This window comes from Mercenaria mercenaria, chromosome 15, assembly GCF_021730395.1.
Source record: "Mercenaria mercenaria strain notata chromosome 15, MADL_Memer_1, whole genome shotgun sequence".
NCBI lineage: Eukaryota > Metazoa > Mollusca > Bivalvia > Venerida > Veneridae > Mercenaria > Mercenaria mercenaria.
Genome location: NC_069375.1, coordinates 9,128,063 through 9,144,999, shown reverse-complemented (window position 1 = coordinate 9,144,999; position 16,937 = coordinate 9,128,063). Strand labels below are relative to the sequence as shown.

The 16,937-nt window shown below is 35.3% G+C and overlaps 1 protein-coding gene across 1 annotated transcript; it reads left to right on the top strand.

Moving 5' to 3' along the window:
- The first annotated feature begins 512 nt into the window (after positions 1–512).
- LOC123546187 (N(G),N(G)-dimethylarginine dimethylaminohydrolase 1-like) lies at positions 513–16,537 on the top strand. Its single transcript, XM_045332383.2, has 5 exons — positions 513–881; positions 3,173–3,275; positions 5,377–5,576; positions 11,496–11,627; positions 12,271–16,537. The coding sequence occupies exons 1-5, from the start codon at positions 591–593 to the stop codon at positions 12,451–12,453; spliced, it is 909 nt and encodes a 302-aa protein (XP_045188318.1). The 5' UTR covers positions 513–590; the 3' UTR covers positions 12,454–16,537.
- The last annotated feature ends 400 nt before the right edge of the window (positions 16,538–16,937 follow it).

Below are 16,937 nucleotides of genomic sequence, written 5' to 3'. Positions count from 1 at the left end.
TGTCTGGCCTGTAGCAGCCATTTTGTCCGTGTTATGCATCTACATCTTTCACCCAACCGTCGATTTCCGACTATCACTGGGCGGCGAATTTCAGGTCATTAAATTTGTTCCCCATGCTTTTATTTTCCTCACAAATCTAATTATCTAATGCTTGGCCTGACAGCGACAAGAAAACTGGATTACACAAATGCATTATTTGGTTACGTGATTATAATCAAAGAGCTATAAAAATAAATTGTATACTTCTTTGTTATAATTAAGCAATATGTAGCCATAGCCTCTACTCCATCTAAACAGCTGAACTAATGACCACTTTTTAAAATTTTCAACGGTATGATATTTAAAAAATAAGTCTAAAATCATATTATTTTCATTATAAGTGAAAAATAATCAGAAATAAATAGAAATAAATCTTCTTGACGCTTCGTGTCGCCTCTTTTCGTTTTACTTTTTCGTGTCGCATTTTACTGAGACCGGTCCCACCCACTCCGGTACCGCACGGATTTTATCCACAATATGATTCATTTCCGGTTTTTACTCTGATATGTTTTTTGTATTTTTTGAAAAATAACTAAATACCAAGGAAAGACATGACCACTTCACGATCCACAGCGTTTTCATACAATTACGCAATAGTTTGTCGTGTACCCCGTAGTTTTGCTGATCGAGGAACTCAAAGTGACGGACGACAAATTGACTATGAAGAGGCTCGTGCGGAGCACCGCCAACTGGTTGACACATTGAGGAAATGTAGTTTGAACATCATTGAGCTCCAAGAAGATGAGGATTATAAAGATTGTTGTTGTGTTGAAGATTGTGCTGTTATAATTGGTGGCACAGCTCTTATTACAAGACCAGGGCTCAAAACAAGACAAGGCGAGGTATTTCCTTCCTACATTATTTAGCAGGTACTAGAAAACGCACAGATTAGCTATACATAGCTATAAAACCAGTAATAATTGTACTACATGTCAATATCAAATATAGAACAGTTATTGTTAGTGAATGCATTGGTCGAGAGGGCTAAGACGCTTTCACCACGGAGGTGAAGGCCCTGGGTTTGATTCCCGGCTACTCCCATTGCTGTGTGGCCTTCGGCAAGGCACTTTATCACGATTGCCTCAGTTGACCCAGCTGTAAATGTTACCAGCAAATTGCTTGGGGTATGGTATGATCAGTTTTAACTGGTCTTGAAATGAGGTCGCTCAAAAGCTGTTCAGAGCTTATATTTGAACATTGTTTCACAAAGCGACGGTAATTTTTTGAAAAAAATTAATTTTATTTTTTAAAACCAAATGGTTTATAAACCAAAGACAATCACAATCGGCATAAACAGTTGTGCCATTTTTTTTCCCTTTATCCGCTTTAAACCGTCCGTCCCAATTACTCTGCCCTTTCGTTATTAGTGAGACGATTATGCCTGGAAAGTCATGTCGATTATTTTTGTTATTGATATGACTAAAATTCTGTATAAAATATACATTTATAAGTACCATTTAGTTTAATCTTTTTTGAAGTTATCCATGCTTATGAATCTCCCAAAAAGGGTGCAGATTATTTGACAATTTAAGCATGCACCTACCCCATTATATGAATCACTAAACTAATTATTAAATTAAAACCATAATGAGAAAAGTAACTAGTACACGGCAATATTTTAAAGGTATGATAACTAGAAATTAGTAATGTATGCAAGAATATGTTTTTCTGTGCATTCTTTGATTTATTTGCAATTAAATAAATTATTCAATTAATTTACTAATGAAAAAAGGTATTTGTTGTGGTGTTGTTTTAATATCTAATTAAAGTCTATTGATATAATATCTTAAACATTGAACATGATCCCTATAATAACTAGTTTTTATGCCCCCCTTCGAAGAAGGGGAAATTATATTCACTATATTGTTTTGCATGTCTGTCAGTCGGTATGTAGACCAATCTTTTTCCCCGGATGATAACTCAAGAACGCTTGGGGTTTAGGACCCATGAAATTTAATAGTATGTTTGGTCATAAAAAGCAGATGACCTCTATTGATTTTGAAGTAGTAGGTCAAAGGTCAAGGCCACAGTGACCCAGAACAGTTAAACGGTTTTCCGGATGATAACTCAAGAATGCTTGACCTAGGATCATGAAAGTTGATGGGGAGTTTGGGGTCATGACCAGCAAGACCCTATTGATTTTGAGGTCAGTAGGTCAAATGTCAAGGACACAGGGACCTGGAAAGTAAAACCGTTTCCAGACGATAACTGAGAACGCTTAGGCTTAGGATCAAAAAACTTAAGGGAGGTGATCATGACCAGCAGATGACCCCTATTGTTTTTGGGGTCAGTAGGTAAAAGGGTCAAGGTCACAGGACCCAGAATATTAAACCTTTTCCCGGGATGATAACTTGAGAACGCTTGGATCTAGGATCACGAAACTTGATAGGGAGGTTGATTATAATCAGCAGATGACCCCTATTGATTTTGAGGTCAGTAGGTCCAAGGTCAAGGTCACAGGGACCCAGAACAGTTAAATGGTTTCCGGATGATAACTAAAGAATGCTTGGGCCTAGGATCATGAAAGTTGATAGAGAGGTTGGTCATGACCAGGAGATGAACTCTTTTGATTTTTTAGGTTAGTAGGCCAAAGGTCAAGGTCACATTGACCCAGAACAGTTAAACCGTTACCGGATGATAACTCGAAAATGCTTGGGCCTAGGATCACGAAACTTGATAGGGAGGTTGATCATGACCAGCAGATGACCCTTTTGATTTTGTGGTCAATAGGTCAAACCAGAACAGTAGAAATTTTGTGTACAGTGACCAAATAATTTCTGTTCCTCGTGCAATTACTGAACGCATCAAGGGGGGCATTTCCTGTTCTACAAGCTCTTGTTTTAAAAAACTCACTCTAAAATGTGTAATTAACTTACTAGAAAAACGTTTCCCTTTAGATACGTAGCCTCAGTGTTGAAACTTTCAAAAAAGAAATTAAATCAGTTGCAGTAAAAAGTGATTGAGGACATGGTGCCAGCATATAGTCTAGTGAACAACAAAACAATTTTTAAGAAGAACATCAATCTCATTGGTTATAAATGATTATGTCTTGCCTTATAGCATACAATGTACCAGTATAGCAAGATAATATATTATCAGAAACATATTAAAATAGTGTTTTTATCAATTGTAGACAAAGGAAATTCGCCGTGTACTGAAAGCCGATTTAAAACTTCGCATCCAGGAGATAAATGATGGAACTGCTACCCTTGATGGCGGTGATGTACTCTTCACAGGTATTGTAACAGTTAATCTTGTTTTTCTGCCGATACTGTTAATTGTTTTTCAGCCTTTCTTGCATATAAATTTTCAGAAAAAATTTTGTTACCAACATTGGATTTTTATTATATTTTTACTCTTGGCGTATAATAGGCCAAATAGAAGAAACAATACAGACATACAGCTTATTGGGAGAAGAAACTTAATAATGGCGTTATTAAAGTGAGGTTATACAAAATGTTTCTATGTGGTATCTGTTAGCCAGTGCTTCTGATGAAAGAGCTGTGACAGTGGCTAGGCCAGTTCCATTAAAGGTTTTATTATTTTGCCTATGTGTTACCATACTTACTTGAAAGTAACTGAGCAATACACACCCCTTGATATTTGATCATAAATCTAAATGGGCCTAAGCGTTGTCACAAAGATATATTGCACTATTTAAGGGAGCTAATATAATTACAAACTATTTGAGTTACTCTTGGTTAACCATACTGTCATCCTACGAATATAAGACGCACATTTTTTACCGAGATTCTGGTCTTGAAGGACCGATGCGTCCTATATATGGGGATAGAAAAAGACCAAACATTTCCCCCGACTCAAAAATTAAGAAAATCGATCTTTGTTTACACCACGTACCTTTATCGGTATCGGGACCCGGCGTCTTAAATTACTTTTGTATAAAGTGTAAAATTTAGAGCTCACGTAAAATCTTAAGATAAATAAATGCGGTTTTTCATTAAAATATATTTTACAACGCATTTCTGTAACTGATCCTTTAGTTTTTAACAAGACCTGTGTAAAACTTTCCCGGCATGCTTTCACACATTTTGCATTAAAATACTTGAAACTCCATATCAGGTATCCCGTAAATCGATTATCTAGTCTTCAAACATAATTTTGATAGTTGTCTATAATCCTCTTGTTCATCAAGAAATTCACGCCCGAGGCATTACTTATCTTACACCTACTGTCACAATCTGCAAACAATTTAAATCATACCCGAAGGCAGTTGTAAACATGTGCATGCGAGATTTTAGACTGATCCAATATGATCATAGTCGCTGATTCCGTAATGTTCAAACAATTTGCAAACAGTCTTAAAATTACGTCTTTTTAAAACCGCCACGTGCCAAAGTGTACTTTCGTTTTCACTGGCGTCAATTTTCATGGAGTGATCAGAGGATGGGGCAGTTTAGTGCTTACACAGATTTTTATGCTTTTCAGTTTAAATACTTGAAACAACATGCAAAAACATCGACAGGGGATTTAGCAAAAACCGGCGGTTCGTAGAAACTATGCGAATTTCGGACAAACAAAAAGTCAGATAAGTGATAAGTGGGTATAAAGCATTTTCCAAATTGCTGATATTTTTCACTGCGTCCTATATACACGAGTGCGACCTATAATCGGCCAATTACGGTATCTAGATAAGAAAGTTGTAAGATGCCTCTGTGGTTGGGTGATTACGGTCGCTGTTTTCAAATCACTTGCCCTTCATTGATGACTGGGTTCAAGCCTTACTTGGGGCAGATGGTTGTTGGTTCTACCCATGATGAAATAATGCCCTGAGGTCTACCTCTGTCATGGAAAGCTGGAAAGTCGTCGTACGACTTAAAATTTTGTCATTTTGACATTAAACCCAACAAAAACAAAAACAGATCAATAGTATGCTGTGAAATAAATTATCAGTAAAATTATAAAAGTAAGAAAGCAATAAATCTGTAGGAAATTCTATAAGATAAAGGAAATGCATATATATCCTTTATTAAATTTTTGAGGTAAGGCTAGTTTTGCAATATGTGTCAGCTAGTTTGAATGAAAACAAAAAGAAATGTTTAGTATATAAACCTCCTGTAAGGGCCCATCATTTGGAGCATATGACATTGCATTTTGCAAAACTGCTCTTGTTGAATTTTTAGTAGTTACATGTAGGTAGCATACAATTTCTTACAGTTTCGATCATTTCCCTTTCTGTTTAAAAAAAAACAAACTTATATCACAAAATGTCTTCGTGATATGGCAAGATATTGCATATCATTTCATTTTTCTGTTTAAATGAAGCAGTATGAAAAAGACATGTACTTTTACTAGTTTCTAGTTCTTGTTATGTTATAGGAAAGGAGATATTGGTTGGTATAGGCCGTAACACAAATGAACAAGGGGCTCAGGCTGTAGCGGAGGCATTCCCGGAATATATGACTATACCGATCTACATTGACCGACTACGAGCTCTCCACTTGAAAGGTGTTTGCAGCATGGCAGGTAGACAGGTCATTGCAGTGAGTAACTCCGATGACGGCTTTGAAGTTTATAAGGTACGCTTTTCAATTATAAATTTTTTCTTGCAACATTTTGTCTTGAGTTTTTCAATTTTATGTGCCTCTGTCAGTATGAAGGAGTATATAGAATTTTGCCCATAAGTTTCTTCATTCCAAAAATTTCATGTTAGACCGGCACTGCTCAGTTACATGTATCTTTAAACACAATTGTCTCAAATGTTGATAGATGATCACTCGTTATTAGTAGATCTGTGTACTTGACCAAAAAAGAACTTTGAATGGGTCAGAAACCCTTGAATTGTGAACAAGATGAAAGTTTATGTGCATGCCTGTTCAGTGGACTCAATTTCTTGTTAACAACTTGTAAGATATAAAGATATTCTCACATGTCCCTGAAAGTCAATTAAGGTTAGTTGTCCATTCACACATTGATGACTCAAATACCAGGCCTGACTGGAGCAATTCTGGTGGTCCCTTGACTTTTTCTTAGAATTTCAGGTTAATGTTTTGCATGTAAGCAGGGGTCTCAGAAATTACTTTGCCAACTTCTATGTCCTTGATATCATGAGATGACTTCACAGGGCAAGTAGCATAACTCTAGGTCTTATTTCATTAAATTCTTTAAAAATTATGTGACAGTTTTGCATGTAATCCGGTTTCGCTGGAATTGCTTGACCAAATATTTTCAGATTCTCCACACATCTTTGGCATCATGAGTCGACCTAATGGGACAAGTTACATAATTCTAGCTTTTATTTTGTCGAAATTATGCCACTTTTTATCATAGTCATTTTGCTTAAAGTTTGGCATGTAAGCATGTTTCTCAGGAATTATTTGACCAGATGTTTTAAGATTCTTCACACATCTTTAGCATCATGGGATGACCTCACTTGTCAAGTTCCATCACTCTGGCTTACATTTTAACAAAATTATGCCCCTTTTTCAACTTATAAAATGTTGCTAAAGCTTTAGTATATATTAAAGCTATTATTAGGAGGAAGGGCTTCAGATAGTCCAGCGCACTGTCATCAGGCAACTCTTGTCAGCTCACCTGAGCCAAAGGCTCAAGGTGAGCATTTGTGACCGCTCGATGTCGGCCGTGCGTCGTGTTGTCAACAATTTCTAAAAAAATCTTCTTCAAAACCACTGGGCAGATTTACACCAAACTTCACAGGAATGATCCTTGGGTGGCCCCCTTTCAAAATTGCCCAAAGAATTTAAATCCATACAGAACTCTGGTTGCCGTGGCAACCGAAAGGAAAAACTTAAAAAATCTTCTTGTCTAAAACCACAGGTCATAGGGCTTTTATATTTGGTACCGGTATTTAGCGTATCATCTAGTGGTCCTCTACCAAGGTTGTTCAAATTATCCCCCTAGGGTCGATTATGGCCTCGAGGTTTACATAGACTTATATAGGGAAAACTTTGAAAATCTTCTTGTCCAAAACCACAAGGCGTAGAGCCTCGATATTTGGCATGTGACATCATCTAATGGTCCTCTATAAAGATTGTTCAAATTATGCCCCTGGGGTGAAAAGAGGCCCCACCCCGTGGCCCCAAGTTTTTCATAGATTTATATAGGAAAATTCTTAAAAAGCCTTTGATATTTGGTATGTAGCATTGCCTTGAGGTCCTCTACCAAAATTGTTCAAACTATGGCCCTGGGGTGAAAAGAGGCCACGCCCCAGGGGTCCCAAGTTTTACATAGACTTATATAGGAAAGAACTTCAAAAATCTTCTTGTCTGAAACCACAAGACCTAGGCCTTTGATATTTGGTATGTAGCATTGCCATGTGGTCTTCTACCAAGATTGTTCAAATTATGCCCCTGGGGTGAAAAGAGGCCCCACCCCGGGGGTCCCAAGTTTAACATAGTCTTATATAGGGAAATATTTTTACAATCTTCTTGTCTGAAACTGCAAGGCTTAGGCTTTTGATATTTGGTATGTAGCATTGCCTAGTGGCATTCTAACAAGATTATTCAAATTATGCCCCTGGGGTGAGAAGAGGCCCCGCCTGAGAGTCACTTAGTTTTTATATAGGACAAAATACTTCAAAAATTATCTGATCATATTTCCTAGACTGTTTAATTATAATTATCTGATGAACCCAAATAATTAGGGGTCATTTGACTGTGACCTTGACCTACTTTCTTGTTTCTTAAGATACAGCCTTGAAATTTGAATGACATGTACAGTTTTGCACATTGATCTAAAAACTGACTTTCAGTGATAGCTCACCCTGAGCCTTTGGCTCTGGTGAGCTAAAAACAACAACCCAAAAACATAATTTTATGAAAGTATTCACAGTTACGTTCAAAGACTGAGCCAAAATTATCTTACTACAAAAATAAGAGGGTCATGATGACCCTGGATCACTCATCTGAGTAATGTTAGCTACATATTTCAAATGTCAAACTGATGCTAAAATATTAAGAAAGTAGGTCAGTTTAAAGATCAGTGTGCAAAACTGTATATGTCATTCAAATTTCAAAGCTGTATCTTAAACAAGAGGGTCATGATGACCCTGGATCACTCACCTGAGTAATATAAGCTACATGTTTCAAATGTAAAACTGATGCTAAAATATTAAGAAAGTAGGTCAGTAGGTCACATTCATGACAGGCTTTCAAGTGGCCCTAGAATTCCTAAGAAATCCTAATTTTTTTATGCCTCCCTAAAATTCCTAAAAAAAACACCTAGAAAGGGCCAAATTCCTAAAAAAGCCCTTATTTCTTAAAATTATCCCTAATTTTTTGGTAATTTCTGTCTGAACTTAAATTTGTTTTACACAAAGTCATGCCTGATTAATATTATAATGAACCAATTAATTTATTGAAGTTAATATTCTTTAAGATTCATTTACAGAGGATGATTCTGTGCTCCCCCCACCCCCTCACCCAAGTTAGCTGAGAAGTGACCTAAAATCATCTATAAGTTGTACCCAACTATGTATTTTCTCAAAATTGAGGCAAAAAAAAAATACACTAGAGGCCACCATTCCATACTATTATTTTAAATTTTTCCAGGGGAAAATCCCCATGACCCCGCCTCAAATGAGGGGAGTACCCCTCCAGTATTTCAAAATTTAGATGAAAAATGCACCAGATACCACCATTTTATACCTGTATTTCCAAATTTTCCAGATGTAGTGAGTCCTCCCACACACCCCTAAAATTACAGGGATACCCCTCACACACATTAAAATTAAGACCAAAAAATGCACTACAATCCAGCATTTCATACCTGTATTTCAAAATTGTCCAGAGGGGTGAGGCAGCCCCCTGAACTCCATAAAATTAGGGGGCTACACCCTCCTATGTATACCTCAAAATTTACAACAAAAATACACCAATGGCCGCCATTTCATACCTGCATATATAAAAAGCTTTCAGGGATAGAGCCTGCTCTTCCAAATACAGACAAAAAAGGCCTTACTCCCATACCTACCCCTCTCGGTGCTATGTACCTCACCTTATAGTTTTACAGTTGTACAATAATGAACTTTTACAGCATTTTGTAACGAATATTCACGCATTGAAAATAAACAGTGTTTCCCGTTACTGATTACTACAAGTGACGACCTGGGCCTGGTGATGATTAAAAGCAACAATATATATGGTCAGTGGGCCCTTAATTTAGCCCTTATTTTTGGCAAAAATAGCCCTAATTTTTTGCAAAAATATCCCTTATTTTAGCCCTAAATTTTTGCCAAATGCTTGAAAGCCTGCTATTAGGATCACTCACCGTCCGACGTCCATTGTCCGTCATCCGTAAACTTTTACTTTAAACGACATCTCCTCATAAACCACTAGGCCAATTTCATCCAAACTTCACAGGAATGTTCCTTGGGTGAAGCTCTACAAAATTTTTTCAAAGAATTAAATTCCAAGCAGAACTCTGGTTGCCATGGCAACCGAAAGGAAAAACTTTAAAAATCTTCTTCTCAAAAACCAGAAGCCCTAGAGCTTAGATATTTGGTGTGAAGCATTGCCTAGTGGACCTCTACCAAATTTGTTCAAATCATGACCCTGGTGTCAAAATTGACCCCGCCCCAGGGGTCACTTGGTTTTACATAAAATCTTAAAAAAATCTTCTCAATTAATATTTTGACGTGTACATTGCCTAGTGGACCTCTACTAAAGTTGTTCAAATCATGACCCCGCCCCAGGGGTCACTTTTATTTTTCATAGATTTCTGTAGAAAATCTTCAAAAAAATTTAAAAATAAACCAGAAGCCTAGAGCTTAGATATTTTGACCTTAGCATTGCCTAGTGAACCTTACGAATTTTTTTTAAATCATGATCCCCGGGGTCAAAATTGACCCAGCCCCAGGGTCACTTGATTTTACATAGGAAAATCTTCAAAAAATTTCTAAAATAAACCAAAGGCTCAAAACTTAGATATTTGACATGTAGCATTGCCTAGTGAACCTTTACAAAATCTGTTCAAATCATGACCCCCGGGGTCACTTGATTTTACATAGGAAAATCTTTAAAAAAAAATTCTAAAAATAAAACCAGAAGGGCCCAGATCTTAGATATTTGACATGTAGCATTGCCTAGTAGACTTCTACAAATTTTGTTCCAATCATGACCCCCCGGGGTCAAATTGCCCCGCCCAATGGGGGTTACTTGATTGTACATTGAAAAATCTTTAGAATTTTTTAAAAATAAACCCAAAGGCCTAGAGCTTAGATATTTGACCTGTAGCATTGCCTATGGACCTCTACAAAATCTGTTCAAATCATGACCACAGGGATCACTTGATTTTACATAGGAAAATCTTCAAAAATTTTCTAAAAATAGACCAGAAGGCCTAGATCTTAGATATATGATATGTAACATTGCCTAGTAGACTTTGTAAACTTTTGAAAAACATGGGCACAGGGGGAAAATTACCCCGCCCCAGGGTCACTTGATTTACATAGGAAATCTTCAAAAAAAATTCAAAAGTAAAACCCGAAGGCCCAGAGCTTAGATATTTGACATGTTAGCATTGCCCATGGACCTCTACAATATTTGTTCAAATCATGACCCCGGGGTCAATCTGACCCCGCCCCATGGGGTTACTTGATTGTACAAAGAAAAAACTTCAAAATTTTCTAAAAATAAACCAGAAGGCCTAGAGCTCTACAAAATTTGTTCAAATCATGACCCCCGGGCCCGCTCCAGGTGTCACTTGATGTTACATAGGAAAATCTTAAAAAAATTTCTTAAAATAAACCAGAAGGCCTAGAGCTTAGATATTTGACATGTAGCATTGCCTAGTGGACCTCTACAAAATTTGTTCAAATCATGACCCCCATGGTCAAAACTGACCCCACCCCAGAGGTCACTTGATTTTACATAGGAAAATCTTCAAAAATTTTCTAAAAATAAATCAGAAGGCATAGATCTTAGTTATTTGACATGTAGCATTGCCTAGTAGACTTCTACAAAATTTGTTCAAATCATGACCCCCGGGTCAAATTTACCCCGCCCCATGGGTTACTTGATTTACAAAAGAAAAATCTTCAAAATTTTCTAAAAATGAACCAGAAGGCCTAGAGCTTAGATGTTTGACATGTAGCATTGCCTAGTGGACCTCTACAAAATTTGTTCATATCTTGACCCCCACGTTCAAATTGACCCAGCCCCAGGGGTTACTTGATTGTACATAGGGAAAACTTCATAAATTTGCTAAAAATAAACCAGAAGGCTTAGATCTTAGATATTTGATATGTAACATTGCCTAGTAGACTTCTACAGACTTTGTTGAAATCATGACCCCCGGGATAAAATTGGCCCCGCCCCAGGAGTTACTTGATTGTACATCGGAAAATCTTCCAAAAAATTTCTAAAAATCATCAGTTTGACATTTGAAACATGTAGCTCATATTTCTCAGGTGAGCGATCCAGGGTCATCATGACCCTCTTGTTTGATGAATATAATCATTTTACAGTATACTATTTCAGCAAATCAAGATGCGTGCTCAGTTTAGTTATGAACTTCTGAAGTTAGATACAGACGAGGCAGCCAATATGATCTATGTAAACGGAAGACTTATAAACCGTACTAGAGAAGAAGTCGGTGAAACATGCTGGAGCGTAAGTACTTACTTGACTATCTCTTTTTAAGGGACCCCCTTTGCCGTGTGGTTTAAGTCGCTGACTACCAATTACTTGCCCTAAATGATTTGGGTTCAAGCCTCACTCATGGCTATGAATTCTTCATGTGAGGAAGCAATCCAGCTGCGTTTTTTTAGTGTATTATTGAAATATAGCAGAGAAGTATAATTGGTCATTTTTCTTTCAATTTTCACTGATATTAAGGAGATTCACATATCAGAGAAAGAATTGTATGAATTATAAAAAACTGGAAATTCTTAATTAAAAAATTCTGACAGGAACATGTATATACACAAACGAACTGTAATACACATAGAAACCTCTAAATGTCTTTGAACAAATCAGCTTTTTCATTTCAAACATTTTGATCTGGTTGTGCTGTTCATGATGTGTTGTGTGCAGAGTGGGTAAAAATTTAAGTAGATTTGTAGTATTTTGCAAAGATGCTCTTAAACATTGTGATGTAATTAAGGTGTTTCCATTCCACTGGCCTAAATTACAGAAGTTTACAAAACTTCATGAACAATAAACTGAAGGACTGGACACAGTCTGCTATTACTACATGCTGTTCATACATTGAACTTTGGTTTTACAAGTTTTAATCTAAACTTGATTTCTGCAGGTACTTGATGAGAAGATTTTGAATCCTCGCCACCAGGTTTCCATCCAGGAGCTTGAGAAAGCACGAGTCACCCTGTCCAGCATGGTCTTGTTAATCAACAAAGAGAAACGTGCACGCAAAATCGTATCCAATCTTCAGGATGAGGATATGGACCGATATGCCACCATTAAAACTATCAAATAAATGACATTATTGTAATAAAAAATTCCTTAGAAAACATCAGGGTCACAGCTATATGCCTTATAAAAATATTCATTGTAAGATTTTAAGTTTTGATATAGTTTGAGCAATATAGAAAGAAATAAGGTCCATGTTATTAGTTACTGTGCTAACTGGTTCATTTAATAAAGAAACTGAAATAAAACCTTTGGGTCATTGCAAAAATCCAGACCATGAATTTCCTTCTCTTTCTTGCAAAACTTAGTTACGTATAGAAATGTGTCTTCATTCTATGTGTTATCTTTTTATAAAAAGATTTTCTTTAAAAAATCAATAAAAAAAACATTTAATGTATTTAGATGCTAACTTAGACACTATAAGATAGTTTCATCTGCATTACTTAGCATAGAGTATTATAATTATAGTTAATAAGTATTTTTTATTTTTCTTGAGAAATGCACATGGTAATATTAAACACTGAGGGATGTGATATACTTAGAAGTTACACCCAAGGGCAGGTAATTGATATATTGATCATTCCAGATGTTAATTTGTGTTGATATAATTTTCCTGTTGGATATGTTAGACATCTCCAAGTTGCCATAAATGTTTTCCAAAAATCTCATGTTGTTACAGAAATTCTAAGGACATTGTTTGCAAAAGATATATATTTTTATAAGATTTTATAGAATTGAAAAAAGATTTGAGAGATGCTTGATCGCAGTTTATGAACGATAGGAGAAAAATAACTAGCCAAATTGACAAAAAAAAATAAAAATATACATTGTAGATTATTTCTTGGCCAAATTAAAGGGTTTTTAAAGTAGCTTTTTTGTAAAACATTGAAAAAAAACAAACAGAATTTTCAGTAAATATACAAGGTTGTTCATTACTTGATGCAAACTTTTATCAGCTTTTTGGCATTTTAATCTATTTTTATTTTTTTGTTGTATATATGACATTTAGTTTTGCAGCTTTGTATACTGTATTTTTTTATATCCACAGAATCATTTATTTCATACTAGGTTGTTTGAATGTTTTTTTACACAAAAGTATGGTAGTCAACCATTTATAGGGTTTTTTTCATGTTTTGATTTAAGAAATTATGTAGAAAAGTTGTGTTTTATTAAATAGGGCATAGTGAATGATTTCAGAACGGAATAGTCTTGCGTTAATGATTCCATGATACAGTGTTAAATAACTTTAAATGAATTATTTGGATTCTAATATGTCTTAATTGTACAATAGTGTTAATAGATTAAATCTCAGAGCACTATGTACTGGTCACTACAAAAAGGTCAGTGTGACATCACTGTGAGCTTGTTTAATTAAAACTAATGATGATAGGTCATTTTAGAATAATAATTATTTGGTGGTTTAAATTTTGCCAGTAACAGGGTTTGACCAAACTCAAGTTTGGTTGAATATACATGTTGGGTTTTATTTACAATAATATTCACAAACAGTGTGATTCACAAATCGAGGGTTCAACGCAATAAGGGCATATCTACATATGATTATTATATGTAGATACGCCCTTATTGCGTTGAACCCTCAAAATTAGAGCTAGGCATAAACATCAAGTAGCACTAAAGGGAATCCTTGCCCTAGCTGTCTTTGAATCGCTTGCCCGTCACCTTTGTGAGTTAAAAACCTCGGTTTAGTTCTAAAATTATTTCGCGGAGGAAGCCGTCCAGCCAGTTTCACGAAGCTGGCGGTTTTACCTAGGTACACAAGCAAGGCAGGTAGCAGATTCTGCTTGAAATAATACCCTTGGAAGAGCACCTAGGGTCTTCCTCCACCATCATAGGCTGGAACATTGCCTGATGACATAATGATCACTTAGTTTTGATGTTAAACCCAACAAAAACATATTAAGAAGCACTGTTTGTGCATCATATAATTGTTTTACTCAGCATTCACATCATATGTCTTTCAATCTGTAACATGCTATTTTTTTCATTTGAAAATACCCCTATAGATAATGTTATGAGTGTTTTTCATTGGGAATGGGAGTACATATTTTCATGTCAAACAAGTCATACTTAACGTAGTTTTATATTATTCTCACGAAAAGTTATTCCTATGTAACAACATTTTATTTTTATCATATTTTTATGTATCAAATACTGAACACATGGAGGTGAAGCATAAAGTGCAATTAATGTTTTATATTCAAAGCTGTTAATTTCTTTCTTATAGATGTATGTATGTCATGTATTAAATGTAATGTATTTTCTATGTTTTAAGCAAATCTTGATGGAGTCCAGAATTAATAAAACCATTTCCAGGGGTTTCTCAAGTACATGTCACTTTGTCCAGTATTTCTTTTGACCTTAAGAAAAGTTAACAGGTTATATACTTTAATATAAAAGATGCTAGAGTGTGAGGGGTTTTACCTTGTAAACAGATTTGATTTATACCGAGTGTGCTGTTATTCTGCTTGTTAGCATTCTGACCTGATAATAAAGTGCAGTCCAGTTTTATCCACTTTAAAGTTTAAAGTCTGCATAGCATGACAAGACATGTTTGAGTGATTTTGCACAGTAGACTGTCAAAATTAGTATCAGACTTTATTAATTAGTAATTTCATGTGTTGGAATAGATACTTTAACTTGAACAACCTAGTGCCATTCATGTGGTGCTTATAGAATACATGTGTGCCTTTGTCTGGTTGCAAAAAATATCTGAACTAACAAAGATATTCCTAAACACACAATTAATGGGTTTGAAGATTTTGTCATGTGTAAATGCAGTGTTTTAAATGCAGAAAATTTACAATACACTCACAATATGTCAACTCTGCATGAATTGTATATATGATTTTATTTTGAGGGAATAGAATTTGAAGGCATTTGAATTGTAATGGTTGTGACTTTGATTTTACTATTATAAGTTTATATAAACATATGTTATTTTCTTGTCCTTGCTTTCTGTTGCAAAGGCTAGGATGTTTATACTGAATGTATTAGTAGTTGCTTTAAGCATAATTATTTTGTAGTCCATAATAGAAGATCTGTGTATTAAGTCTCACTATCACTGCCATTGAATTGTACAGTGAAAATACGACAGATGTTATGGAATATTAGATTAAAGTGTTTGGCTCAGTTTGTAACATTACATTCCTTTTTCTTAAGTTAAATGTAAAGTATAAAATATTTAGTTTAAATGTTTAGCATTGGCGAAAAAAGTTTTTGTCTGAAAAGTTACACTATGAATTATTTGGTCCTTGTAAAGTGGTTGTCATTGTTGATAAAATATGAAAAATTATGTGATAGTTTGATTTTGACATTTGAGAGTTCAGTTTATAGACTCGTCTGCTGTTTGGGGAAATCAGCATTATTTACTTTGCTTTTTTTTATGTAAGAACCACCATCGTACTGAATAACATTACCCAAATAACAAACCATTCCATTATGAAAAGTACAAAAACATCGCTGACCTCAAAACCGAACTATAAATATTATTTTAATAAAAACAATCTGAACAATTTATCCTGTATTTATATTAAAAGTTTTAGAATGTCTGGTGTTTCCAGGAACTGTCATTCACACCATCTTGCAAGGTTTACAGGTACTTGAACATTAACCTGCATATACTGGGTAATCCTTTTTTTTTTCATCTAGACTTTTCAACTTTAATATTGACCAGTGCAGAATACATTCAGTTAGCTTGTGGCTACACATTATACTCGAGTGTTTTATTAGCACTAGTGTTAGATATATAAGCAGGTCCTTGAAAAGAATCCATCCGGTATCGGTATTTAAGAAATACATCTAATACAGTCTTACTATTTTCCAATTATTTCAAAAATTTGTTTTTGCATGTCAAAAAAGACTTAATAGCTTATATAAAACACAAGTTATTTCACTGTTAATTTTGGTCTCTATAGTTTGTAGTTTTCAAACAGATATGCATATTTATAAAGAGATTGGCATTAGGATTAGTCACTTTCTTCAGGAGAAAAATTAGGAAAGTTGACACTGAGCAAGCCTTACCCACAACTGTTGTTGTCAGAACAATGTTGCACTGAAATGTTATTTTGATAAATGCCATTTTGTAAATGTATGCTAAAAATATTAATACAATAAAAACACATATGCTTGTACATGGACTTTGTTTTTGTCACGGCAAACATAAGCAAAGTTTAGCTGGTTGCGTATAAAGTGAAAAATACGGAGTCTGATGTTCATCCAGAATTCTAGTCCGCTCTGTATCTTACAAAACACTGGGAAGATTTTCATAAAACTGACCATATGCAGAGAGTACAACCCAAATAACTACTGGGTAGGTCCCAAGGTCAAGATGACACAGGTAGGTTTTTGAGTCTGCCCCATATCTTCTTGACCATTGGGAAGATTTTAATAAAATACATCAATTGTTAACCACTGGCTCATCAAGATGACATGCAGAGTACAGAAATTAGGTCACTAGGTCTAAGGTCAAGGGCACACTTCAAGGTCAAAGCTCATGATCATAACATCTTACTTTCCCTGTATCAAAACATC

Bases quoted from the DNA above. Each gene is read 5' to 3' on its own strand.
- LOC123546187 (XM_045332383.2), top strand. From the start codon at position 591: ATGACCACTTCACGATCCACAGCGTTTTCATACAATTACGCAATAGTT. The intron at 882-3,172 runs GTATTTCCTTCC...TATCAATTGTAG, and splicing joins TCAAAACAAGACAAGGCGAG to ACAAAGGAAATTCGCCGTGT. The intron at 3,276-5,376 runs GTATTGTAACAG...GTTATGTTATAG, and splicing joins CGGTGATGTACTCTTCACAG to GAAAGGAGATATTGGTTGGT.